The sequence below is a fragment of the Podarcis bocagei genome (genome assembly GCF_964188305.1).
Source record: "Podarcis bocagei genome assembly, chromosome: 11".
NCBI classification, from domain to species: Eukaryota; Metazoa; Chordata; class Lepidosauria; order Squamata; family Lacertidae; genus Podarcis; species Podarcis bocagei.
Genome location: NC_138136.1, coordinates 63,178,926 through 63,206,376, shown reverse-complemented (window position 1 = coordinate 63,206,376; position 27,451 = coordinate 63,178,926). Strand labels below are relative to the sequence as shown.

The window sequence follows — 27,451 nt, the reverse complement described above, 5'->3', positions numbered from 1 at the left end:
ATGGAGGCAGCCGCGAGGCAACCGGCTTCCTCATCCTGGCTGTGAGGACAGCACCGCTTGGCTTTCTGCCTCAGCCCTTCATCACGCAGGAGCTTAACTGCACCAGACAGTTCTGTGTCAACGCATGGCAGCGGGGGAGCAAAGGTCCTTTGCTCTGCTCTGGGGTGGGCATGGAGGCATGCACGACAACAGGAGGAGCGAGGGTTAGACTGGAAGCACACAGTTTTATTGAAATCACGTCTGTACCAGAAGGGACAGGATGAAGCTGGTGCTCAGAGAGCATCTCAACTTTCCTCCCCTGGTTGAAAGCAGGCCTGGGAGAGGAAGATTATAGTTGACACAGGGGGCAAAGGGTTAAAAAGAACTCCCTCTGCCCCAGCGCTATGGGTCCCAATTTGGCGTGGGGGTGGGCACATGCCGTTTTGCAAAGGTCAGCTAAAAGGCAAAGGGACCCCTGACCATTAGGTCTAGTCGTGGCCGACTCTGGGGTTGCAGCGCTCATCTCGCTTTACTGGCCGAGGGAGCCGGCGTACAGCTTCCGGGTCATGTGGCCAGCATGACTAAGCTGCTTCTGGCGAACCAGAGCAGCGCACAGAAACACCGTTTACCTTCCCGCCGGAGCGGTACATGTTTATCTACTTGCACTTTGACATGCTTTCAAACTGCTAGGTTGGCAGGAGCAGGGACTGAGCAACGGGAGCTCACCCCGTCGCGGGGATTCAAACCGCCGACCTTCTGATCGGCAAGTCCTAGGCTCTGTGATTTAACCCACAGCACCACCCGTGTCCCAAAGATCAGCTAGTCAGCACCAAACTGCGTGGCAGATATCACACATCCCCGTTTGGCCCTTTGTGGGATTCTCAGTAGGGTTTCTCTGGAGAATAATCTTTTTTAATGGTAGACATTTTCTTACTCCAAGCCAGCAAGTGGCATCTTCTGCAGAGGGCAGGACTGGGCCTCTTCCTCGTGATCAGCTGGAGAGACAGCTTTGCATGCACACACACACACACACACACACACACACTTTCTCCCCCCCCCTCCTGATGTGCGGCAGGACGAGAGTCGTCCTGCATGCTCACACTGCACAGCTGTCGAGCCTCGGCTTTTATTTTTCTGTATGCAAAACCAAAACCAAATCTTCTTTTGTGCCAGAACAAAAAGGTCTTCGGTGCAGCTGTCTGTGCGGGTCCAGGGCCCTTACAAAGGGGTGCTTGTTCCTGGAGTGCAGAGCTTCCAAGTTGCACGCAGGGTGGGAGAGCGGAGGCAGGGAGGGGGGGCACACTGGCCAGGCTTCACTTGCTGGTTTTGGCCACCGGTTCCCTCACCAGATTCAGCAGCTTGTCCAGCTTTGCAATCTCCACTTCTGGGCCTTTCTGGACCTCCTGGCCTTTCTTCTCCTAAGGGAGACAGGAGAGACAAGTGGTCAGAGGAGAGGCTGCCTTCCTGCTTGCTTCAGGGGGCACAGTTTGAAACCCCGAGTCGGTGCAAAATGTGGGGTGTTTGCCTGCCTGCCTGCCTGCCTGCTGCACAGGGACTGTAATGCACGTACTTTGGCTCTGTTGCCATCCAAGCTCACAAGAAGCACTAGACAAGCCCCCTGCCAGCCTCATCAAACGTTTTCTGAATGGGTTCATCAGCTGTGTCCTTGCTGAGAATCTTGACTCCTGTCCATGTGCTACACTTAGGATTCCTCTAGAACAGTGTTTCCCAACCTTTTTTGGGCAAAGGCACACTTGTTTCATGAAAAAAATCTCGAGGCACACCACCATTAGAAAATGTTTAAAAAATTAACTCTGTGCCTATATTGACTATATATAAAGTATATATATATATATATATATATATATGTAGGTTTTGGTGTCTTCGGGTGTCTTCCCGTGTAAGAGTTGGGGTGTCTAGGCGACGTTTCGACGAGGTCTCACTCGTCATCTTCAGGCTGGTGCTTTCGGCTTCTTGTTACTAGAACAGAGCAGGATCTCAGTGTTTGAGTTCCTATAAATACTGTTGAGGGGGTGTGGTGTATAGCCTCCAACGTACAGGAATACATCCTGGACCTGACCAACCACTGCCTAACCAACACGTACTTCATCCACAATGGACAAAGATACAAACAGATAGAAGGAGCACCTATGGGATCACCCCTCTCACCGGTCATCGCAAATCTGTACATGGAACACTTTGAAACCAATGCTTTAGACAAGTCAGAACACAAACCCAAACTTTGGCTCAGATATGTTGACGACACCTTTGTAATTTGGCCACACGGGAAGGAAAAACTAGATAGCTTCCTCACACATCTCAACAGCCTACACCCCAAAATACAATTCACTATGGAAATAGAAGCCAACAACCAACTTCCCTTCCTTGACGTCCTAATCTACAAAAAACCTGATGGCTCCCTAGGACACACTATCTACCGGAAAAAAACACACACCAACCGCTACTTACATGCACAATTACACCACCACCCTGCACAAATAAACTCCGTAGCCAAGACTCTCATCTCCAGAACCAAACGCCTGGCTGACAAAGACCACTTGACAACTGAGTTACAGAATCTCTCAAATGTGTTAATCGCCAACGGATACCAGCAAAACAGGGTTACGAAGCTAATCCAAAAAGAAACACCCCCCAAAAACCAAGACACAGAAGAAAACAATGGCATGGCCCTCCTTCCTTATATCAAGGGCACTACAGATAAAATTAGCAAAATCCTCCATAAACACAATATCAAAACAGCCTTTTGCACCAACCAAAAAATAGCCAATATCCTCAGAAACCCCAAAGATAAAATCCAGTTAGAAAACCAAGGGGTCTATGAAATACCCTGCAAAGTCTGCCCAGCCACGTACATTGGACAAAAAAACAGACGAATAAATGCACGTATCGCAGAACACAAGAATGCCGTCAAAAAAGAAGAAAAAACTTCCTCTCTTTACCAACACATGAAAGAAACAGGACACGAAATTAATTTTGCAGATTCCAAATTGCTCTTTAACATGGAACATCACCACAAGAGAATAATCATGGAAGCCATCGAGATAGAGAAACACCCTCACAACATGAACAAGCGTGACGACACGTCCCGCCTGCCAGACATCTGGAAATTAGCCCTCCCCACAAAAACCGACACCAGAACCAGAGGCACACAGAACGCCATCTCCAATCAACCACACCAGACCCAAACCCAGACCCTCTCCACAGATAAATTACAGACACCATCCAGTAGCCAAACCATAGTGGCACCTCCGGATGCTGCACCCCCCTGCAATCCCTACACAGATCTGGCTGGCACAGGGCACAAAACCACAGCTCGCCCCTATACACGAAGCCAAGCCAGAGCACAACTAAGTGCAGTACAGCCATCTTCTCAGAAAAACTCTTTACAAGGTCAAGAGGTCAAGACACGAAGGCTTTAGCAACTAATCCACACCTAATGACCCTCCTAAGTGGTACTCAGAATATCACTCAAGTAATCACTCAAGATATCCCTCAAGTAATTAATGAACAAAAGAAGAAAAGGCACATTAACCTAGGAACTTCCTCTCTGCCCAGAACGTTGGAGGCTATACACCACACCCCCTCAACAGTATTTATAGGAACTCAAACACTGAGATCCTGCTCTGTTCTAGTAACAAGAAGCCGAAAGCACCAGCCTGAAGATGACGAGTGAGACCTCGTCGAAACGTCGCCTAGACACCCCAACTCTTACACGGGAAGACACCCGAAGACACCAAAACCTACATTCCTGTACCCGTGAAAATCTACGAAAGCACATATATATATATATATATATATATATATATATATATATATATATATATCTATATATATATATAGACTATATATATATAGACTATATATATATAGACTATATATATATAGACTATATATAAAGTATATATAGAGACTACGGATTTGTGTCACTGCCCATTTCCATGAAAGATTTATTCATGCATTTTGCACAATGCCACAATCCCACATGCAACTTTTAAAAAGGATGGGAAACACTGGGCTATGCAGCTGAGGGTGCACCGCTTATTGCCAGCAGTGCAAAATAGCTCTGCTTTGCTAATACCTGTTTAGCTGAGTAGGAAGGAGTTACAGTCCAGCAGCGTAGTCCTGTGTTATCCTAGTGCATTGGCCTTTTCAGGAAATTGGAGTCAGCGGGCACAGTTGTGAAAGCAGGGGACAGATTGGAGGTTTCAGCCTTGGGTATCTGGATGCCTGGCCTACCCAAAGATGGAAAGCAAGGGCAGAGGAGCAGACCTGGTTGCTGTCTGACTGTATGCTTAGAGCAGGGCTGGAGAAGGGGCGTGGGGCGGGGCTGACGTTGTCGGTCATCTGGAGGCCTGCCCCGGAGAGACGGAGGCACGCACTCCCCTGGACCACCTTGACGCGCATGTCGTAACCCGGGTCACCTCAGTCGTGCGAATGCGCGCCCAGCCAGGCCTCCCCCGCCGCGCTTCCCATTGCTGGGATTTGCCCGGCTTTCAGTCTCAAGGGAGGGAGGGAGGCTGCTCAAGACGCGAGTCGGAGGGGCGGCCTTCCGGCGGCTACGAGGGAGGATTTCGCCCCGCCGCCTCCACGACCAGGCCTTCGCTTCACCCAGGCACCCCATCCCTCCACCTTTTGCACGCGCCTCCTTCCCGCACGCTTATGCACCCGTTCTTACGTGCAAAAGGCGGCAGCAACTGCAGCTCCTCCTCCTCTAGAGACGAGGCGGGCGCTTGCTGCTGCTGCTGCCACTCGCTGGAAGCTCGGGATGGCTCTCCGTCAGCGAAGGCTTAATGGTTCCTCCCCTCCTCCTCCCCCCCGCTTCCAGGACGAATGGTACAGCCGGAGAAAGAGCGACACTCGAACTCCCGTGAGGAGGAGGAGCCTCCGACTCCCCTTAACACCTTCCGCGCCAGCTGCGGCTCTCCCTCTCTTACAACAGCCCTTCACATTTCAAGCGGTATCTCCTACCACTTTAAAGAGCGGCGACTTACCCCCCCCAAGGAATCCTAGGAACTGTATTTTGTTAAGGGTGCTGAGAACCGTTAGACTCCCACGGCACACCAGGCAACATCTCGCGGCACACTAGTGTGCCGCGGAACACCGGTTGGGAAACACTGCTCTAGAAAGCAAGGAGTGCCTTTCTGCCACTACAACAGGGAAGGGAGGGGTGTTTAATGCAGCCGGCACAGCTGGTGTGGGGCAGCCAGGATGTCTCAGCGGGATGGAGGCCAGCCAGCCACAGAAAGGGTTGAGCTAAAAGCACTTCTGTAACTACCGTATTTTTTGCACCATAACACTCACTTTTTTCCTCCTAGAAAATAAGGGGAAATGTCTGTGCGTGTTATAGAGCGAATGCTTACGGGTGGTGGTGAGGATCTGCAGCAGTCGTGAACAGAGGATCCATGGTTCCCCTTCCTTCCCTCCTCCGTGGCTTGCTTTGAAACAGCAAAGCGGGAGAAGAGCCGCTGAGTGGGGAGGAGAGGGGGACAGGTTGTTCCTTGCATCTGTGGGGCCCCTACAAATATTTCTCCTGGACACCTTATGCAGTTGGGCCACCTTGTCCCTGGGACAGGCAAGGGTGCATGTGAAGCTGACTCTAATCAGGGGAAGGGGCCAGGATTTCAGGGATACGCTTCCCCTTCCCCTTGCCTCCAAACAGCCAAACCTCAACTTTTCCATCTACTGGTCCAGTCCCTACATGTTCTTAGGGTCTACGGCAACAGGACAGAAGCAGCAGCAGTGTGGGCTTTCGCATTTACAAAGGTTTGCGAGGCGACACTCAAGTTTGCACAAAGCTGGCAGTAAAGCATGGCGAAGAGTGCAATTCAATTAGGAGAGGTTTGTTTTGCTTGCCTAGGGCACATGGCCAGGAGTGCAGCTAATCTGCCGTCCCCCAATCGAGCATCATGGATTCCAGCTGACTCACGGAACAAATGAGGGCTACACACCATTGCAAGCAATTCTCTGCAATGGCAGTTCTGCAGGAGCCTGCGCTGTAACTGAACCAACGGGCAGATGGTTGTGCATTAGCACTTCTGAGCGGAGAGAGAGAAAAGTGAATGGGGTAGCAGAGAGGAATGGTGCTAAAAGGTTAGTCTGGATGGCGGCAGCACCTTTGGGGAGGAAGTGGCTCCCTGTCTACCCCACCCAAACGGATAAGGCAGATAGCATTTGCTCTCATAGCATTTGATAGGATTAGTGCTGGATTACTCGTCTGCAACCTCAGTTTAGAGACCTTGGGGATTAAGAGAGGCCACCTGGCCCACACGGGAGAGGCAAGGAAGCTTCAAGGGAGGTGGCGCTGGTAGACTTCTCTTGTAGACAAAAATGACAGAGGCATTTCACAACTTACACGGAAGCAAATTTGGGTATAAGATGAACTGGAGATTGCTATACAGTGTAGCTCCCTAGAGAGTGTGGATTTACAAACATGTTGGTTACATTTACATTTTAAGTGTGCACTTTTAAAGGCAAAAAGCAAACAAATTGATGGAGCATAATGCTGTCAGTGGCCACTGCTATTGATCACTGTTGTGCTGGGCCCGGGGGTAACCTGTGAAACGTGGTCCAGGACCAGTCCAGAATCTGAAGGTTCCGCTAGGAGTCAGTCTGACGGGGCCAAGGCAGGACATGAGGCAGGGAACCAGGCAAGGACGGGTACAGGATCTCAGGCAGGATCTGGCATACAGCAATGTTGCTCCCGCAACCTGGGGTGGGACCGACAGCCTTTTATCTTTGCCGGGGTAACGGCCGGTCCTGATCCCCCGGCGACTCACCTCCCTGTTTCTCCCGAAGGCGAGCACTCCTCCTGCAAGTACTCAGGTCTCTCCTTCTCTCAGACCTGAGTCTCTGCAGCTGGGGAGACGTCGGTGGGTGACTAGACCCAGGGGCCACCTCAGCCTGCCCTGACCCAACCAGTAGTGGAGCAGCTGTAAGTGATGGCCCAGCTGGAAGCAACGAGGTCATCCCCCCATCTGGAGCCAGGGCAGGCTCAGGCCTCTGACTCGGCCCAGCTGGTGCTTGTTGCAGGGGAACCTGTGCAGACTGGGACTCTCCAGGATCAGGCCCCAGACTTGGTTCAGATGATGCCTGAGGCAAAGGATCCGGTGCAGACTGAGACTCCTCTGGTTCTGAGTCCGAGCCCAAGTCCCAGGCCATCACACCTGTGTCCTGTTTCCAGACTCAGAGGTCAAATGCCTCTGGATGCTGGTTACTGGGAACTGCGAGTAGATAGAGTGCTCTTGTGCCCAGGTCCTGTTTGAGGGCTTCTCATTGAGACATCTGGTTGGCCACCAGGAGAACAGGATGCTGGACTAGATGGGCTTTGGTCTTGTGTGAGATGCCTCCATCAGAGTGTTTCTGATCAAGGCTGGTGGGACCAACTGCTGGTGCTGGTACCAGTGTGGGAAGGCAGCTTGATAGCCTTGTCCCTGAACAGAGAGGTCCTTGTGGTCCTCAGCAATGGTCCACTTGTGCAGATAATGCCACTTGATGCATCACCTCTGGATTCCTTGATGGTGGAGAGCTCAGCTAAATGTAGGAACTGTCTCAGTTGAAAAAGCGTTGTGTTGAAGAGCATGCTAGGCAATGTAAAATCTCCATCTGTGGTGAGGCAGCAATGGCTCATTCAGACAAGCTGGTCATCACATACAAATCAACGAACGCTGAACGCATTGGTAGGAATCAGTCCTCCTTTGCATGCATGCACAGATCCAGCTGTAAAGCTTTGTCCCATCAGGACCTGTGCTTCTATTTTTCTTTTTTGCTGCATCCCTGCACATGAGAAGGAGTTCGATTCAGGCCCAAAGGCCGCTTAAGAGAGAGATGCAAAAATGAGACAGGCAGCCTCATTCATTGTTTATGGCAACTTGTGAGCAGGAAATTCTTGGGCCGGCTTGCCTCTGCATCTCTCAAATGGACAGCCTGCTGTTTCTGCGCTTGCTTATCCTGCAGTGCTGGTCCAGAGGCCCCTGGTGCTGGTGCGGGGGGCGGACTCAGTTCACATCAGCCTTGGAATCGGGCAAATGAGGGCCAAAGCCTGGAGCAAAGCGAGGCTGCGATGTGTGGCAAAGCGAGCCATTTCACCGGGATCCGAGGAATAATTGCAAATGAGAAGCCTACAGACTTGCACACTGTCGATGCAACAGAGGCTGGAGAAGAGGCTCTGAGAAGCTGGCTTTACTCCCCGTCCACAATTCTGGTAGCAATCTGAGCTGAGGCTCGGGTGCCATTTCCACAGGGTCCTTGACTTTCTAAAAGATTCTGTGCCCAAGTGGACCCAGCACGGCGAAGTCCCTTCCAGAGCCCTGAAACTCTCTGCATTCTTTGTTTTAAATGGCGCCTGGCTGATAAATGGAAGTGGGTCAGTTCTCAGTTGCAGAGGGGGTCTTGCTATCAAAGGGAACATTTTACTGCTGCAGACCCCCCTCCCTCCCTCCCTTTTCAGACGGCTACTCTTTCAGCCATTGTCCTGAATGAATGCATGCTGCTCATATGGGTTTCTTTTAACTTCTGTGAGCATTTTGGGAGCTGCTCAGCTCGGATTGTATAGTTAACGTCTGTATAGTAAAAGCTATGGTTTTCCCAGTAGTGATGTATGGAAGTGAGAGCTGGACCATAAAGAAGGCTGATCGCCAAAGAATGGATGCTTTTGAATTATGGTGCTGGAGGAGACTCTTGAGAGTCCCATGGACTGCAAGAAGATCAAACCTCTCCATTCTGAAGGAAACCAGCCCTGAGTGCTCACTGGAAGGGCAGATCCTGAAGCTGAGGCTCCAAGACTTTGGCCACCTCATGAGAAGAGAAGACTCCCAGGAAAAGACCCTGATGTTGGGAAAGATGGAGGGCCCAAGGAGAAGGGGACGTCAGAGGACGAGATGGTTGGACAGTGTTCTCGAAGCTACAAACATGAGTTTGACCAAACAGCGGGAGGCAGTGGAAGACAGGAGTGCCTGGCGTGCTCTGGTCCAGGGGGTCACGAAGAGTCGGACACAACTAAATGACTCAACAACAACAACAACAGCTCGGACTGTGCAAGAAAGGAAGTGGCAGGACCAAGAGAGGAGAGTCAGACAGACAAAGAGAGGAGTTTGCCTGAAATTTGGCGCCAGCTCCTAGAGGCTGAGGTCCCTTTGCCCTCCCCGATAAAATATTTGAGGGGGCTGGGGCCCCCAAGGTTGATGGGCGTTGCCATTCAAATGGTATGGGTGAGGCCCATCATGTGATCAATTATGTGGGGTGGGGCTTACCTGCCCCCCAATATTTTATTCAAGTTGGCACCCCTGCTCCTGAGGTCCACACTCTTAGCAGCATAAGAGCCCCTGATACGATACGATACGATAATCTTTATTGTCATTGTCCCATACAGAACAAGAAAATTGGCTTTGACCCTCTCTTCAAAGTCTCTGTCTCCTTTCAGGGCTCAAAAAGGATACTGTAGATCTGGGAAAGGTTCAGCAAAGGGCCACCAAAATGATCAGGTAGTTTATTCCTCACCAATACTGTTTTTCTAGAAAAGAAGGTGCCAGAACTCACCATGAACACCTCCCTTGTTCTCTTGTAATGGCAACGGCACCTACCTGAGAGGTGCTGGAACTGAGTTCCTGTGAGTACCAGCTGAAAAGCCCCACTCCTCACAGAGCTGTAATTCCCAGCAGCCTTAGCAAACTACAGTGCCCAAAATTATATGAGGGGAAGACTGTGCTTCAAAGGCTATTTAAAGGCGCAACGTGTACACAGCCAAAGACAAATGGTACGCTCCACGATGACCAGCATTTATTTGCATGAGGTGGCTGAGTGGAGTTATTTGCGGAGGAACAGCAGCTTTCCCACGATGATTTTCCAGACTGAGATTCTCAAAGCATTTCACATACATTCTTTCAGAACTCTTTATGACAACCCTCTATGACAGTCCATTATCCCCATATTGCTAGTGGCCGTGAGAAGGTGAGGTCTGTGTCATGTCATGTGAGATGCAAATAATGAAGGATTTCTCGGTTTGGGCGTTCGTTTTACGTAGAAGTGCTGTGCTTTATTTTACACACACACACACCTTCTCTTCCTATTAGTTTCTGTTTTCAGAGTCTCAGTCTGCAGGAGATGCCATTTCCAGGCAAGTCCTAATTTAAATGCAAACGCATCCGGCGTTCAAATGCTGTACACAATTTCAGGGGCTTCTGCGTTTTAATTAGAAGCCTCCTTTCCTCTGCCTAGAGCAGTGTGCTGTGCAGAAGCAGATTAGTCATGTAAAAATATATATATATAAATAGCAACTTTGATTCCCTTCGTATGTTTCCTTAGTGGAGGAGCAGCAGAGCAATGAGTGAATGAATGCAGATGAACCGGAGAAGTCTCTCTCTTTGCGCGGATTCAAAGTTCTCTTATGACAGGTTGTGAGTAAAGCTTTATTTCACTGCTCAGCCCGGGTCAAGTCATCCGTCTCAGCCACGTCCAGTCAGGAATGCACTTTGGAGGGGAATCGCTTTGCTGCAATAGGGCTGTGAAGAGCACAGAGGCAGCTCCCCATCCTTAGGACACTCCCCCCCCCCCCCCGGAGGTGGCCTGAATCGGATGACTTTGCGGAAGGAATGCGAGAACGTTCTACGAGGCCAGTCCTTGGGGTTAAGGGACAAGTTGTTCTCGGAGAACCTGCATTTTCAAAAGAGCTGATGAAAAACAGAGCATGCTGTGAGCTAGGAGGAGGCAGATAATGCTTTTAAAGTGATAAGGAAATTCCCTTTTGCCTCTCTCGTAATGCCCAAACTGAAGGCTATCCTAGAAGCTGAATGTTAGAAGCTTCGAGACCAACCAAAGGAACTCCTCGCAGCGCACAGTTGGGATTTGCTCCCATAAAAGGATTGGGCAAATGCACGGAAGATAAGGCTCTCATTAGCCGTTAGTCACGGTGGCTGTGTTTTACCTCCCGAATACCAGTTGCCTGAGCCCTCAGGAGGGGAGAATGTGGGCTTCTCATTTGGGCATCTGGCTGGGCACTTGGAGAACAGGGTGCTAGATGAGACCGGCCTTCAGCCAGCCAGAAGCTAGGCTCTTCTTACGTTCTTGTTGAAGGTGAAAAACAAAAACCACTGATGGCAGCAAGCCTTTCTGTAGAGGGAGTCACTTCGCTTCTCACCTCTCACTGGTTTCTTAAGAAACTTTTCAGGAAGATAGTAAGCTAGGAAGCCACCTTATACTGAGATAAAGGTAAGGTAAAGGGACCTCTGACCATTAGGTCCAGTCGTGGCCGACTCTGGAGTTGCAGCGCTCATCTCACTTTATTGGCCGAGGGAGCCAGCGTACAGCTTCCGGGTCATGCGGCCAGCATGACTAAGCCGCTTCTGGCGAACCAGAGCAGCGCACGGAAACGCCGTTTACCTTCCCTATTTATCTACTTGCACTTTGATGTGCTTTTGAACTGCTGGTTGGCAGGAGCAGGGACTGAGCAACGGAAGCTCATGCTGTCGCAGGGATTCGAACTGCCGACCTTATGATCAAGAAGTCCTAGGCTCTGTGGTTTAACCCACAGCACCACCCGCATCCCTCTATACTGGTAAATCTATCTCAGAATTGTTTGCACTGACTGGCAATAGCACACCTGGATTTCAGGGAAGGTTCTCTCCCTGTTCTACCTGGAGATGCTAAGCAGGTTTGAACCTGGGACTTTCTGCATGCAGAGCAGATGGACTGGTCCTGAGCTACGGTCCTTCCTCAGTTGTGCTCCTCCAGCCTAGGAGAGTAGGAGCTCTCAGGCTCCACAGGCTAGCCTAGGTTCTTCCTCAGGCAAGCATGGAAAAGGAGGCTGCCCCACCATGGCAGATTCACCTGACGTCGAGCATCAAGCCCAGGAGAAGCTCCTGAGCCACTTCCAAGCATATCTCTTTGTCCGCACAGTAAGATCCTCGAAGGATGCTCATGCCTTATGGTCCCTTTGGATGGATGCTGCAAAATGCTCAGAAACACTCTGCCATGCCAGGCAGCCGAGCGGAAAGCCCATTTCTATGCAGAGATGTAACTGGAGACAATCGTCTCAGGGAATTTGCTCCGAGGGCTGCCAGACGGCCTGTGCAGTTCCTCTCCAGAACTCTAGCCTCTCCTGATGCGACAATAAACTCAGAGAATCGTCTTGGTTTTATTTCGCTCCCCAAACGCCACCAGCACATCTTTCTGGGAATTAAAAGTCTGATCGCAACCAGCTGTGCGCCATGTTTTAAACTACCTTTGCCAATGTTTGTATTTTAATACGTGACTGACATTTCTCTTATATCGTCTGGCTGCCTTCCCCTTCATGCTTCGGCACTAAGAACAAGTTCAGATGTGCAGAGTTGCACACACATTGCCAAACAACTTTGTCACAGTTCTTTTATACCCTAAACAGTATTCACCAACCTGCACTTTAGAGCCAAATTGGAACAAACAGCAAGCTGCAGAAATCCCAATTGCCATTTGTTCCAAGTTAGTGCTGAACTGTGGATTTTCCTGGGGGAAAGCGGTGAGGTGTGGAAAAGTCCTAAATTTGGCTTGGTCTACCCTTGCATAAAGGGACGCGGGTGGCGCTGTGGGTTAAACCACAGAGCCTAGGACTTGCCGATCAGAAGGCTGGCAGTTCGAATCCCCGCGACAGGGTGAGCTCCCATTGCTCAGTCCCAGCTCCTGCCAACCTAGCAGTTTGAAAGCACGAAGTACAAGTAGATAAATAGGTACCACTCTGGCAGGAAGGTAAACGGCATTTCCGTGCACTGCTCTGGTTCGCCAGAAGCGGCTTAGTCCTGCTGGCCACATGATCTGGAAGCTGTACACCGGCTCCCTCGGCCGATAAAGCGAGATGAGCACTGCAACCCCAGAGTCGGCCGCGACTGGACCTAATGGTCAGGGGTCCCTTTACCTTTACCCTTGCATTATCCCTCCTGCAAAAGAGGCCAGCTGCTGGATCAGACCAGAAGCAGCCCATCTAGTCCAGCCTCCTGCTCTCACAGTATCTACCGGATGCCCCAAACGGAAGCCTAAAGAACAACCCGAAGGCAACAGAAGGGCTCTCCCTGCCTGCGATCTTGGCCTCTCTGCTACACTGGCTCTCATGTTTCTGCATCATGCGCCTTTGGGGCTGGGCAAGAAGACAACCTAGTGAGTTTAAGACCCTTCCACGTTTGCACAAATGTCCAAGGCTGCATCCCTCTGTACACTCTCAGTGAACTAAAGGGATTTACATCTGAGTGGACAATCATTCTCCCATTAATTTGGATTGCACATTTACCGTATTTTTTGCTCTATTGGACACACCGGACCATAGGAGGAGGAGGGGGAGAATAGGAAAAAAAACATTTTTTTTCTTGTTCTCCCCCTCAAAAACAAGGTGCGTTCAAGGTGCGTTCAAGAGCAGGCCTTGTCGCTGCCCCCCGAGCTTGTGGGGCTGGCGGTGGGGGGAAGCGCTACTTTCCCCCACCACCAGCCTCAAAGATCCCTGAAGCCTTTGGAGCGCAGCTGCACTCCCAAGGCTTGAGGCTTCGGGGACATCCTTTGTAGCCTCCGCAGGGCTGCGGAGGCTTTGCGCAGCCCTCCCGAACCTGAAACAGCGAGACGGAGGGCTGTGCAGTGCCCCATCTCGCTGTTTTGGCTTCGGGGACAGCAGGCTGCTATCTGAAAGCATTGGGAGCCCGGTGGGAACTCCCGCCAGGCTCCGCAGGCTTCCGGAGAGCTGCCCGAAGCCCGGGGTGCACAACACCGCGCTCCCCGGGCTTTGGGCTGCAGGCAGCTATCCGCAAGCTGCTGGGTGGATGGAGGCTTGCGGATGGAGTTCCCGCCAGGCTCCGCAGGCTTGCGGATAGCTGCCTGAAGCCTGCATTCTCTCCATAGGACGCACACACTTTCCCCCTTCATTTTTGGAGGGGGGAAAGTGCGTCCTATAGAGCGAAAAATACAGTAAGTGGCACGGGCTGTCTGCATTCTCTATTTGTTGGATTCATCTGGGCTTTGTATTTCCCCTGATGCAGAAGCAGGGATCTCCCTCCTATCTGATGTAGTCTCTAATGCCTTAGCTTTATGTTACAGAAGCCCCCCCCCCCCAAAGTAGACTCGGCCATCCCTTGGGAGACAAGCCGATGTCACACCCAATTCTTCCTTTCCCCCCTGCTTTTTACAATGCACTACTCTGGTGCAGAATAACAAGGGGACCGATAATGCGCCATGCTGATTACCAGAGCATGTAATTTAATGCCAAGTCACTGGAGAGGATGTGCGGAGCTGAAAATGAAAACTGTAATTTCCTTATCACCAGGAGAACTCATTCCACTGCAGTTATTTTCTCTCTCTCCAAACTAACCTTTGCAAAATACAACAATACAGGTGATGCTCACTCTCTGGTGAGAGAAGGCAGGGCGGGGGGCGGCGGGGGAACATACGGCAGCTTGGATGAAACCGAGCAACTCAAATCTTCCATTCTCTTTTAGCAATTGGGTTGGTTCACCCCTGAGAGTGTGGGTGAATGGGCTTTGATGTCATCTGGCATCCCAGAAGCAGCAGCAAAACTCACTTGCAACTGCCCTGAATTGTGAAGCAGCTGTTCAGCTGGATAGCTCAGTTGGTTAGAGCATGGGAATGCCAAGGTTGCAGCTTTAGTCCCTGTAAGGGACAGTCCTGCATTGCAGGGGGTCTGGACTAAATCATGGGTAGGAAAACTAAGGCCCGGGGGCTGGATCCGTCCCAATCACCACCTCAATCCGCCCAATGGATGGTCCAGGAATCAGTGTGTTTTTACATGAGTAGAATGTGTGCTTTTATTTAAAATGCATCTCTGGGTTATTTGAGGGGCAGAGGAATTCATTCATATATTTCCCCCCAAAAATATAGTCTGGCCCCCCACAAGGTCTGAGGGACAGTGGACCGGCCCCCTGCTGAAAAAGTTTGCTGACCCCTGGACTAAATGATCCTCAGAAGGTGTGGCTTCTCCTTCATTGCAGGTTTTTAAGCAGAGGGTGGGATTCTTCAGCTATAATTTCTGCCTTGCAGGTACAGTGGTACCTCTGGTTGCGAACAGGATCTGTTCCAGAGCACTGTTCACAACATGAAAGGAACGCAACGCATGTCTGCGCGTCTGCGGGTTGCGATTCTCCGCTTCTGTGCATGCGCATGACGTCAGTTTGCGTGTCTGCACATGCGCGAGCTGCGAAACCCAGACGTAACCCTTTCTGGTACTTCCGGGTCGCCGCGGGACGCAACCTGAAAAATGCTCAACCTGAAGCAAACGTAACAAGAGGTATGACTGTAATTGGGTTAGATCATTCCAACTCATGATTGTATGACATTAGGAAACTTGAGTCACAGAGCCAGAAAGGACCCAGAGCGCGCGCGCACACACACGCACACACACACACACACACACACACCCCGACACAAGGCAGGGCACCAACCACCCCTCCAACGAGCCTACACAATCCAGTAGCCCTCAATGCGCCACAACCAGGGAGCAGGTGCACTGCAGCGCTAAGAACTTCTAAGATTCAAGTGGCATTGAAACCAAGTGTTAAAAGGAGGGGATTGAAACTGGAATTAAGGGACCAATACTCCAACATGATCTGACCGGACTTGAAGTCACACTTGTCAAGAACAGAGAAGTCCAATGTCCACTTTCATTATGCAATGTTTGCTCAAGCAGAGGGTTGGGATCAACAGGTCCTGGCTATGAAAATGGCTGATAAATTTCCACCAATAACCTGCACCTGAACGCCACTGCTCCAACGCCTAACAAACACACACTTACTTCCTTGGGAATTCAAGATATGAAATAGTTTTTGCATTATGCTGAAAAGGTTGCACATCACAGAATCCTTTGGTGTACAACTTCCAGAGGCTTCAGTGCTCTTGGTTTTTGTTCCAGACCCACATCACATGAGGAAGGGGGGCGAATCCTGTCTCTTTTATAGCAGGCAACTCCAAATAAGCGTAGGTTGGGATGGGTGAATCTGTGCAGCAGTTTATTCAAAAGATTTGTGAGAGAAGCAAACATGACTCCCTTTCCCATAAATCCAGGGCTATTAGCACAATCTGTTCAATTAACGTCACCTAAGGTCAAAGGCTGACTCACTTCTGAACCGGGGCTGCCCAAATCTTGGCCTTTTGCCTCTCTGTCTGGCATCGATCTTATGTTCTCACCATCCCATAATCAGGAAAATGACAAAATTAATTGCCATGACATGAGACTCACTGCAGACACTTCCACTCACTTTTACTGCTCACACACAGTATTCTCTCAGTTACTCCACATAATAAACCGCAGTTAATAAATACTCCTATTAAATAAAAACAATGACACTCCTGCCTTCTCCCCTTGATGGAACAGCTATTAAACATCTGCTGCAATTTATTCATGCTTCAGTTTATGCATTTCGATCTGAATTCAGCTGAGCTGGGAAGAATGGGAGGATTTTTGCAAGCTTGGCTGAGAGTATCTCCTGTTCTGCTTCTCAAATTATGTCTTCTGCCTGTCCTCAGACACTTCTAGACAGTCACATTTCTGTGTGGGTCTGTCACACCTTCAGGTAAATGTTCTTTGTGCAATAAGAGTGCACCTTCATAATCCGTTCAAAAGCCAACAGACACTTTGTGATAAATAAAAAAGGCCAAATATGCTGCTGTGCGACAAATCCCAAAAATGTGTTGGTGGCAAGGAAAAAATAAACTCTAGAAAGGATCATTCCTGGATCCAAAACCAAGTTTGGGGCAACAGAACCCCAGCAGAGTTTTAAAATCACAAAATATGCAGCAAAGTAAAACATGGAAATATAAGCTGTTAGACGTTTAAAATATGCCCTTCTATGTTCCTTACAAAGTTCCCCTCTTCTCCAGCGTAGAAAAAGACAACACAAACCTAAATATGGTTTACTTACAAACTCTCCAAAGGTCAGATTCATGTGCTTTTCCATACAGCATTCAGACAAAGTTGCACAGGCAGTAAAACCTGGCTTAGTTACAATGGTGAAAGTTCCTAAATTATTGGTATAGGAACCCAAGAGAGGCTTGTTAGAGCCAAGTGGTATGAGCTTGGAGCAACCACGCTGAGCTTCTCAGGTAGAAGCTGGAGGTGAACAAAGGCCTTGATTACCTTAGTCCCTAGCTAAGCCTGGCAGGACAGCTTCCTCTATGGTCTTAACCTTTTTGGGACACGAGTGGTGGTATGGTCTAAACCACCGAGCCTCTTGGGACGCGGGTACCACTGTGGGTTAAACCACAGAGCCTAGGACTTGCTGATCGGAAGGTCAGTGGTTCGAATCCGCTCAACGGAGTGAGCTCTCATTGGTTTGTGCCAGCTCCTGCCAACCTAGCAGTTTGAAAGCACACCAGCACAAGTAGATAAATAGGTACCACTGCAGTGGGAAGGTAAATGGCATTTCCGTGCATTCTGGCATTTGTCATGGTGTCCCATTGCACCAGAAGCAGTGTAGTCACGCTGGCCACATAATGTGGAAAGCTGTCTGTGGACAAACACTGGCTCCCTTGGCCTGAAAGCGGAGATGAACACCACACGCCATAGTCAAATTTGACTGGATTTAACCATCCTGGGATCATTTACCTTTTACCTTAACCCTTTCTTGCTTTAATTAGACTTGCTTGTTATAGGAGGCTGGCTATCCCACAAAATGGTCCTTTCACGATAAGAAAATTGATGGAAAACTCCAGTGGAAAGCACAGAATGGTAGCCACATGGGACAATCACAGCACAAATTTTGGGAAAACAATTTGGGACGATTGCATTGGAAAATGGTCCACCGAGAGACCATTCTGTTCTCTCTCATTGAGGCCACGTACTGAGAGAGGGAGAGGCCAACACTCAGCCTTCGCAAACCCATCGTGTCCTGCAGATGGTTTGAAGCTACACTCCCAGCAGCCCCAGCAGAGTCCAAAACATCTGTAGGGCAGGCAAAGCTCTGCAACAGTGCAACAGGTCCAAGGTTCAATCCCCAGCCCTGGAAGTCCCTGAGTTGCCCACCCCTGCTGTAAACCATCAAACCCTTATGAGTTGCCGAAGAGACAGGGATAGGGATATTGCAGGCTCCAGCTGTAGCTAGAGGTGGGGGTGGTGGGACTAGCAGTTTCCCTCTCTGAAAACATGACCTTATAAAAGGTAAAGGGACCCCTGACCATTAGGTCCAGTTGTGACCGACTCTGGGGTTGCAGTGCTCATCTCGCTTTACTGGCTGAGGGAGCCGGTGTACAGGTCATGTGGCCAGCATGACTAAGCTGCTTCCGGCAAACCAGAGCAGCGCACGGAAACACCGTTTACCTTCCCGCTGCAGTGGTACCTATTTATCTACTTGCACTTTGACATGCTTTCAAACTGCTAGGTTGGCAGGAGCAGGGACCGAGCAACGGGAGCTCACCCCATCGCAGGGATTCAAACCACCGACCTTCTGATCAGCAAGCCTTAGGCGTCACCCACGTCCCGAAAACATGACCTTAGGGGTCCCTAAACTAAGGCCCACGGGCCGGATAAGGCCTGAGGGACTCGTTTATCTGGCCCGTGGCAACCCCGCTGCCACCGCCCGCTCTTACCGGCACTGTGCTGTGCAGCTGCCCACTTCCGGGTCGGAGGAGCACTGGAAATAGCTTGTGCGCATGCACAAGCGTTATTTGTGCATGCTCAAGCATTATTTCCGGTGCACATCCAGGTCGGAGGAAGCCTGTGCACATGCGCACAAGCTCTTTCTGGTGCTCCTCCAACCCGGAAGTGCGCCGGAAATAGCGTGTGTGCACGCGTATGGGCACGCGCTCCCCTGCCCTCCGGCCCACCGCGCGATCAGCGCTGGAGACACCGGCCCGAGGCGCGGTAAGTTTGCTGACCCCTGCCTTAGGCTCACTCACTCTGCATTTTAAAGAACGCTACAAACACTCCCTGGTTCCACTGCTTGACGCTTATGAAAATAAGTGGTTCTTTATGGCAAACAGAAAGCAAAAAACAGGCCCAGTCTAAACCAGTCCCACTGCCCTTGCCTGGCTGTTTTTTTCAGGCGCGCAATTTGATTAGTTGGTGAAAGAGAGAAAAGTAATGAGATTTCTCGAGCCACCTGCTTTGGAAGCAAACGGCCCGGGATTCATTTGACAAATGTGGAAATAAACGTACACACAACACGGCGTGATGAGTAACAATGACCAGCACAGGTGGGCTGGTCAGGAGCAGAGAGGAAGCCAGAGGACCATTGTGAAGGCATTCGCCGGTTCTCAATTTCTTTGGGGAGAAATGTCTCCTCCCCACTTTCCTATCTCAAGGGAATACATGGCGGAGGAGTAAGGCGGTTTACCTTCCCACTGGAGTGGTACCTATTTATCTACTTGCACTTTGAGGTGCTTTCGAACTGCTAGGTTAGCAGGAGCATGGACTGAGCAATGGGAGCTCATCCCGCCGCGGGGATTCGAACCACCGACCTTCTGTTCGGCAAGCCCAAGAAGCTCAGTGGTTTAGACCACAGCGCCACCCGCGTCCCTCTGCCCCGTATACTTGGATGCAATTTCCCTTTGAGTCTTGTGGGAAGAGAGAAGGAATCTATTCCATGGCTCTTTGCTGACCTGCACGCCACTTGCTCTCCCAAACTGAGTTGCCGAGCGTTGACATGTTCTAACAATGCCAAAACAGGCTAGTTCTTCCTTCCTCCTCCCCCTCTTCCATCCACAAAATCCATGTTTGACACAAGACCTCGGTCGTTCAGAAAACACTGAGCAGTGCCTGTGCCAGACGTCTTGCTGGTACTGAGCCGTCTACTACATGGGCATAGAAAGGTCAGGTGGTACCGGGTGCAAATTTTTAAAAATCTTTTTTTCTAAAGGGCTCTGAGTTTTTCTTTTTCTTCAATGAAGTGCTGTATACATTTTATGAAGTACAAACACTAATGATAAAATATCATTCAGTAAAAGTCTTGGCTAAGCATTCTGCCTTATTAGCCGACTTTGTGATTCATCTTTGCTTGCTAGAGTGCGAAAGGCTGCAATATGTTTCGGCCGGACTGTGAGCTTGCAGAGACTAAATATTTAATCGGGTTAGACAACGTTAGCCAACATTTTCTGATAATGCTTTCCATCTGATACCAATTTGAAACACAGGAAGGGCCAAAGCTATAATCTAATGCAGGCCTCTCATTTCCTAGTCTGCACCCCTGACACTTTGATTCAGGCGTCTTGGGTAAACAGACAACTCCTCTCAAAGTTTCTGTGTTTATTACTGCAAACTTTAGGCAGCAAACTGAAATCCGCCTTCTGCAATTATTCTCTGCCCTGAAGTAAAACAGGCAGGAGCTTCCTGCAAAATCCTTTTGCTGGGTCTGGTGCTGTTCGATGTGTATTATTTGCTGACTGGATGAAGGACCAGGCAGCAAACCTGCCGAATGTGTGGCTGATGCTAAAGTAAGATGAATTGCAAACATTTCGAAAGAGGCAGCATGCTTAAAAATATCTCAGTAAACTGCAGAGCTAAGCTGATAGGGTAAAAAAAAGTTCAGCAGGGGCAAATGGAGGGAAGTGCTTAGCGTGGGAAGGAAGGGTTGAGCGAAACCCCCACACGTTGCTTTCCTAAATCAATGGTTCTATTTGCAATCGCTTTATTTTTTAGCATTCGTTTCAGTGCCTGCATTTAACCAGCCCATGAGCCGCGCCCAAACCAAGCCACCCGTTCGGCTCCTGCCCGCTCACTGTGCTAAATCGATGCAGCGCGGTGCGGGGACTCACTTCCGCGGCGCCAGAAATTGCATCTGTGCATGCGCAGACACCAGAAATCGTGTCTGCACAGACGCAGGTGCCGAAAATCGCAGGCATGTGTGCTCACATGCACTAGCGATCCAGCCCATGGAGGGGTCTCCGCTGGAGTGAACCAGCCCAGGCAAGGTAAACCTTGCTGACCCCTGGCCTAGGACTTGCTGATAAGAAGTTTGGCAGTTTGAATGCCCGCGACGGAGTGAGCTCCCGTTGCTCGGTCCCTGCTCCTGCCAACATAGCAGTTCGAAAGCACGTCAAAGTGCAAGGAGATAAATAGGTACTGCTCCAGCGGGAAGGTAAACAGCATTTCCGTGCACTGCTCTGGTTTCGCCAGAAGCGGCTTAGTCATACTGGCCACATGATCCGGAAGCTGTCTGTAGACAAACGCCGGCTCCCTTGGCCAGTAAAGCGAGATGAGCGCTGCAACCCCAGCGTCGTCTGTGACTGGACCTAACAGTCAGGGGTCCCTTTACCTTTAAGAACATAACACAAGAACACAAGGAGAGTATTCTGGATCAGGCCAATGGTCCATCTAGCTCAGCATCCTGCTCTCACAGTGACCAACAGAAAGGTGGTTAAGAAAGCCCAACAGAGACTCCATCTCCTCAGAGTATTGCGGAAGAACGGTGTCAATCAACATCTGATGATCTCCTTCTACTGGTCCACAATAGAAAGTGTCCTTTCACACTGCATCACGGTGTGGTACGCTGGTTTGTCATCAACTGATAGGAAGTGCCTACAGAGGGTGGTGAATACAGCACAAGATAATATGGGCTGTCCCGCGAATCCACTGGATGAAATAGCGGAATAATGTTGAGGAAAATTCTCAGGGATGATTCACACCCTGGCCGGCACTTTCTTGCTCTCCTGCCCTCGGGCAGAAGATATAGAAGCATGATTAGTCGTGCCAACAGGGTAAAGAACAGCTTCTATCCGTGGGCTGTTAAGCTGCTGAATAGAAAGATAACAACAGGGCAACTGTCTTTCGGGTTTGGTGGGTATGCGTCAACAAACAAGGGGAATTAAGAATAAGAGAGCTGAGTGCTCCTGTAATCTCAATTGTATAGGTAAAGAAGAAGAAGAAGAAGAGTTTGGATTTGATATCCCGCCTTTCACTCCCTTTAAGGAGTCTCAAAGCGACTAACATTCTCCTTTCCCTTCCTCCCCCACAACAAACACTCTGTGAGGTGAGTGGGGCTGAGAGACTTCAGAGAAGTGTGACTGGCCCAAGGTCACCCAGCAGCTGCATGTGGAGGAGCGGAGACGCGAACCCGGATCCCCAGATTAGGAGACTACCGCTCTTAACCACTACACCACACTGGTAAAGGTACCCCTGACCATTAGGTCCAGTCGTGGCCGACTCTGGGGTTGCGGTGCTCATCTCACTTTATTGGCCAAGGGAGCCAGCGTACAGCTTCTGGGTCATGTGGCCAGCATGACTAAGCCGCTTCTGGCGAACCAGAGCAGTGCACGGAAACGCCGTTTACATCCCGCCAGAGCGGTACCTATTTATCTACTTGCACTTTGACGTGCTTTCGAGCTGCTAGGTTGGCAGGAGCAGGGACCGAGCAACGGGAGCTCATCCCGTCGTGGGGAATCAAACCGCTGACCTTCTGATCGGCAAGTCCTAGGCTCTGTGGTTTAACTAACAGCGCCACCCGCGTCCCAATCTCAATTGCATAAGTGACAATAAAGTATTTCAATTTCAATTTCAACCAGATGCCTCTGGGAAACCTGCAAGCAGGATGCGAACACCAGAGCCCTCTCGCTTCCTGCGGTTTCCAGCAACTGGTACTTGGAAGCATTTCTGCCTCTGACGGTGGCGGCAAAGCAGAGCCATCATAATTAGTAGACAATGCACAACTTCTCATATCACACCCCTCTCTCAGCACCTCATGCCTCGAAACTGGAAGGTAAGTGTTAGGAGAAAATAAAGTTGGAAAGCAGAAAGTTTGCTCTTGGGAAATGCAAACCCATTTTTAACATGTATATCATGGTACGATATAACAACAGGCCACTGGCAGCCCAGATACACGACAACCGGGTCCAAAAATTCCAGAGTGAAAGGAAAGAGAGTCTCGCTAAAAGGACAAAGACCTTTAGCATCAGGAGGACATTTAGCCCTTGCCAACTTGCCTGCTATTTTGGGAGGATAACAGGGCTTGGGGGAGAGCCAAAGAATTGGGTATAACACAGCGTCCAAAGCATAGCTGAGTGTTTCAGATCACTCAGAAGGGGAGAACACACGCACGCCTGCGAGGATAGCCCCTCCAATTGTGCTGCAGCTGCTCAGCGCCTGAGTCTATCTTGCCGCCTTCCCCTGCCCTGTCCCAAGTCGGAGGGGAGCTCTGTGATTCCCCCATAAAAAACGCTTGCAGTATTTTGGACTTTTCAGTTTAGAGAAAAGGCAAGTAAGAGGCAGCATGGCAGAAGTTTCTGAAATTTTGCACGGCATGGAGGAAAGTCGATAGAGAAAAGTCATTCTCCCTTTCATGTAACACTGGAAGTCATGGACATGCAAGGAATCTGAATGTTGGAAGATTCGGGACAGATAAAGGGAAGTCCTTCTTCACACAGAGCAAACTATGGAACTCCCTGCTACAGGAGGCAGTGATGGCCAGCAACCTGAATGGCTTTAAAATAAGATTAGGCAAATTCATGGAGAAAAGGACTATCAATGGCTGTGTGATAAGAATTTTAAGGCCTTAGATGTATAATAAATGTTCATAAATGTTCAGCACGTACGTAGATCAGCACAGGAAGACCAACCATTTTTGGCTCCCAAACTGACCAAATGTTTTCTCTGCAAGGTCAAAGGAAAATGGAAAAGCCTCCCCATTGTCTTTTCCTTCACAAATCCTGTCTTAAGGGTATGTCTGTGTTTGAATAGGGTGAGCCTGTGACCTGGCTCAGGAACTAAGTATTTGTCATTACAAAAGACTGGCCAGGCCCCCCAGGGTCAAGTGAGCAATAACAGGTAAACCTGTCAGACAAGATACGGTAAACAACGCACTCAGATTTCTCCTGTAGACCACCTTTACTGTGATGTAGGTATGATGTATCTGGGGGTGGTGGTCTTGGGTTACACCCCTTCTGTGAGGTATGTAGGATGTATGGAGGGTTGGTCTGGAGCTCCAGGGCAGGGAATTAAAAATGTCTATATAAGGGCTGGCACACCTTGGTTCTGGGTTCCTCCTCCTTTCCTGCGTGTGAGGGGAGAACCCTGTTGCAACAGATCCTGCCAACCTAGCAGTTCGAAAGCATGTCAAAGTGCAAGTAGATAAATAGGTACCGCTCCGGCGGGAAGGTAAACGGCGTTTCAGTGCGCTGCTCTGGTTCGCCAGAAGCGGCTTAGTCATGCTGGCCACATGACCCAGAAGCTGTATGCCGGCTCCCTTGGCCAATAAAGCGAGATGAGCACCACAACCCCAGAGTCATTCACGACTGCACCTAATGTTCAGAGTTCCCTTTACCCTTTATGTATGATGACAATGATGCTGTTTGCTGTCTCAGGCCTGGACAAAGAGGAGGTCCAGGACTTGGATTCAGGAGCCCACCATTTCTCAGGAGCCCATGAGACTTCATGCTTCCTGCGTGGGATAAAAATAATCCTTCTGCGTCAGCTCTGCTCACTGTGATGGACAAGACACCCAATTCCTATGCGAATCCTTCTCTTCTCTCATTAAGACAATTCCCCGGGGAGGCCATCAAATTAATTTTGGCAGAAAAATAGAAAGACGAGCAGTTTGGGCTCGGTGCTTGAATAGGTGCCTTGAATTGCTCTCCCTGGTTCACTGCCTTCCTTGCTCTGCACAGACCTAGCCCATGGTGGGCCATTCCAGCACTGGGAACGAACAATGCTCTTTAAGAAAAATCATAGGATTGTAGAGTTGGAAGGTACAAGGGTCATTTATAATAATAATAATAATAATAATAATAATAATAATAATAATAATAATAATTTATTATTTATACCCCGCCCATCTGGCTGGGCCTCCCCAGCCACTCTGGGCGGCTTCCATAAAAACCAAAAATACAATAAAATATCACACGTTAAAAACTTCCCTGAACAGGGCTGCCTTAAGATGTCTCCTGAATGTCAGGTAGTTGTTTATCGCTTTGACATCTGCTGGAAGGGCGTTCCACAGGGCGGGCGCCACTACCGAGAAGGCCCTCTGCCTGGTTCCCTGTAGCTTTGCTTCTCGCAATGAGGGAACCGCCAGAAGGCCCTCGGCGCTGGACCTCAGCGTCCGGGCAGAATGATGGGGGTGGAAACGCTCCTTCAGGTATACTGGACCGAGGCCGTTTAGGGCTTTAAAGGTCAGCACCAACACTTTGAATTGTGCTCGGAAACGTACTGGGAGCCAATGCAGGTCTTTCAAGACCGGTGTTATATGGTCTCGGCGGCCGCTCCCAGTCACCAGTCTAGCTGCCGCATTCTGGATTAGTTGTAGTTTCCGAGTCACCTTCAAAGGTAGCCCCACGTAGAGTGCATTGCAGTAGTCCAAGCGGGAGATAACCAGAGCATGCACCACTCTGGCGAGACAGTCCGCAGGCAGGTAGGGTCTCAGCCTACGTACCAGATGGAGCTGGTAAACAGCTGCCCTGGACACAGATTTGACCTGTGCCTCCGTGGACAGCTGTGAGTCCAAAATGACTCCCAGGCTGCGCACCTGGTCCTTCAGGGGCACAGTTACCCCATTCAGGACCAGGGAATCCTCCACACCTGCCTGCCTCCTGTCCCCCAAAAACAGTACTTCTGTCTTGTCAGGATTCAGCCTCAATCTGTTAGCCGCCATCCATCCTCCAACCGCCTCCAGACACTCACACAGGACCTTCACCGCCTTCACTGGTTCTGATTTAAAGAGAGGTAGTCTAACCCCCTGCAATAAAGGAATCACAAGAGAAGGATCAGATGCTTCAGGCACCAACTGGGCAGGGGGTAGGATGGAGGAAAAGTGTGCAGGAGATGAATTTCATCAGTTTTCCCCAACCTGTTGCCCCCCAGTCGCTCTGGACTACAATTCCCATCAGCCCCATGACGGGTCTGGCTTTGTTGGCAGATTCAGGACAGATAATATAATAACTATTTATTTGTTATTTTTTTTTTATACCCCGCCCTCTCCCGCCAAGACCGGGCTCAGGGCGGCTAACACCAAATATAAAAACAATTGATTGAAATACAGCTTAAAAAACAAGATTAAAATACAACATTAAAACATTAAAATGCAACCTCATTTCAGTGGAAACTCAATCAAAAACTTTTGGGGGGATAAAAACGTCAAGTCTTCGCCAAGGCTAACTATCCAGACTGGTCCTACATGGGCCAGAGGAAAGCCAGGGAAGTCCCCAAATAGGAGTTCCATCACAGAAGGAGAAAGGAAAAAGGAAAGAGGGGAAAGGGATCAAGTTGATGAAAGAAAAGCACTTCTTTGTACAGTGCAGAGTTAAACTTTGGAACTCCCTCCCCCAGAAGGCAGCAATGGGCAGTCAGCTTTGGAAGAGGGTGAGACAAATTCACAGAGGAGAGGGCTATTGGTGGCTATTAAGCTCTTCCTCCAATGCTTCTGGCTAACAGTTGCTGGAAACCACAGGAAGGGGGAGTTGGAGGAAGTCTAGGCGTCAACCGTAGCCCACCATTGCACTCTGACCCCTCCACAATGTGGTGAATGAAAAACAAATGTTGTTGCTTGTGCAATAGGAATGAGAATCCAGATCGTCCTGCTCCTGTCCTGCTGCTTCTTTCTGCTAACCATTAGCACAGAAACTGAGACTATCAGCAGCCACTCTCTCAAAAGGAAACCCTCACAAAAGGAAATTAGCCCAGGGCAGCAAAATGTTTGTCAGCTTTCCCAGACAGAAAGAAGCATCGCAGCCCGTCAGAAAATGGAACAGTGCTGTGCAAAATTATGGAAACTTCCCTGGTGCCAGCCCTGAGAAGCCTGGCCGTCACATGCTACTTGACAGGGATCCAAAAGGATGGGTTGTCGTTTTTCATGAGATCAAGAGGTTAGAGAAGATGTACGCCTAGCAATACTGGTGCAGCAGACCCAAATTCTGAATCAGTAAGTCAGAGTACGTTGCGTCAAATCCACTGAGCAGGCTGAAGACACAGCAGAATTAAACACTCTGAATCTAATTCATCTTTGAACTGAGGTGGTTTTCTGAGCACCTGATCAGAATATTGTTCTGCTGGTTTTGGTAACAGTGCGGACACTTGATATGATATGGCAGTAGATACTAGAATCTGTAATTTGTCACCAGCCAATAGATTTTCACCAGCTATTCCTGCTCCAGGGTCTCCCTTTCATCTCCACACCTGGGGCATCGCATAACATTTGCATGTGCCAATTTACATGTATAGACTCTTCTGAAACCAGCAGGTTGCTAAGATCTCAACAGTATTTGCAGAGCACCCACTAGGTGACCTTGGGCCAATCATTCCACCGACCGTGCCTGCGTCACAGGGTGGTTGTGTAGATAAAACAAGGAGCAAGCAATAACAGGAGCATCACCCTGAACTTCTGGGAAGAAATAAAAACATTCCTTCCAGTAGCACCTTAAAGACCAACTAAGTTAGTTCTTGGTATGAGCTTTCGTGTGCATGCACACTTCTTCAGATACACTGAAACAGAAGTTGCCAGATCCTTCTATATAGTGAGAAGGTGGGGAGGGGTATTACTCAGAAGGGTGGTGGGAATGGGAGATTGGCAGATAGCTG

At 49.7% G+C, this 27,451-nt stretch overlaps 1 protein-coding gene and 1 long non-coding RNA gene across 2 annotated transcripts in view; one reads left to right on the top strand and one right to left on the bottom strand.

Annotated features, from left to right (window-relative positions):
• LOC308597395 overlaps nucleotides 1-27,451 on the top strand; it is a 228,871-nt gene that overhangs the window by 2,778 nt on the left and 198,642 nt on the right. The window lies entirely within an intron of this gene.
• DNAI1 (dynein axonemal intermediate chain 1) overlaps nucleotides 1,092-27,451 on the bottom strand; it is a 158,045-nt gene continuing 131,685 nt past the window's right edge. The window contains exon 20 of the mRNA XM_081212844.1: nucleotides 1,092-1,397. Coding sequence (XP_081068970.1) covers nucleotides 1,293-1,397 — 105 coding nt within the window. The 3' untranslated portion in view covers nucleotides 1,092-1,292. The remainder of the gene's footprint in view (nucleotides 1,398-27,451) is intronic.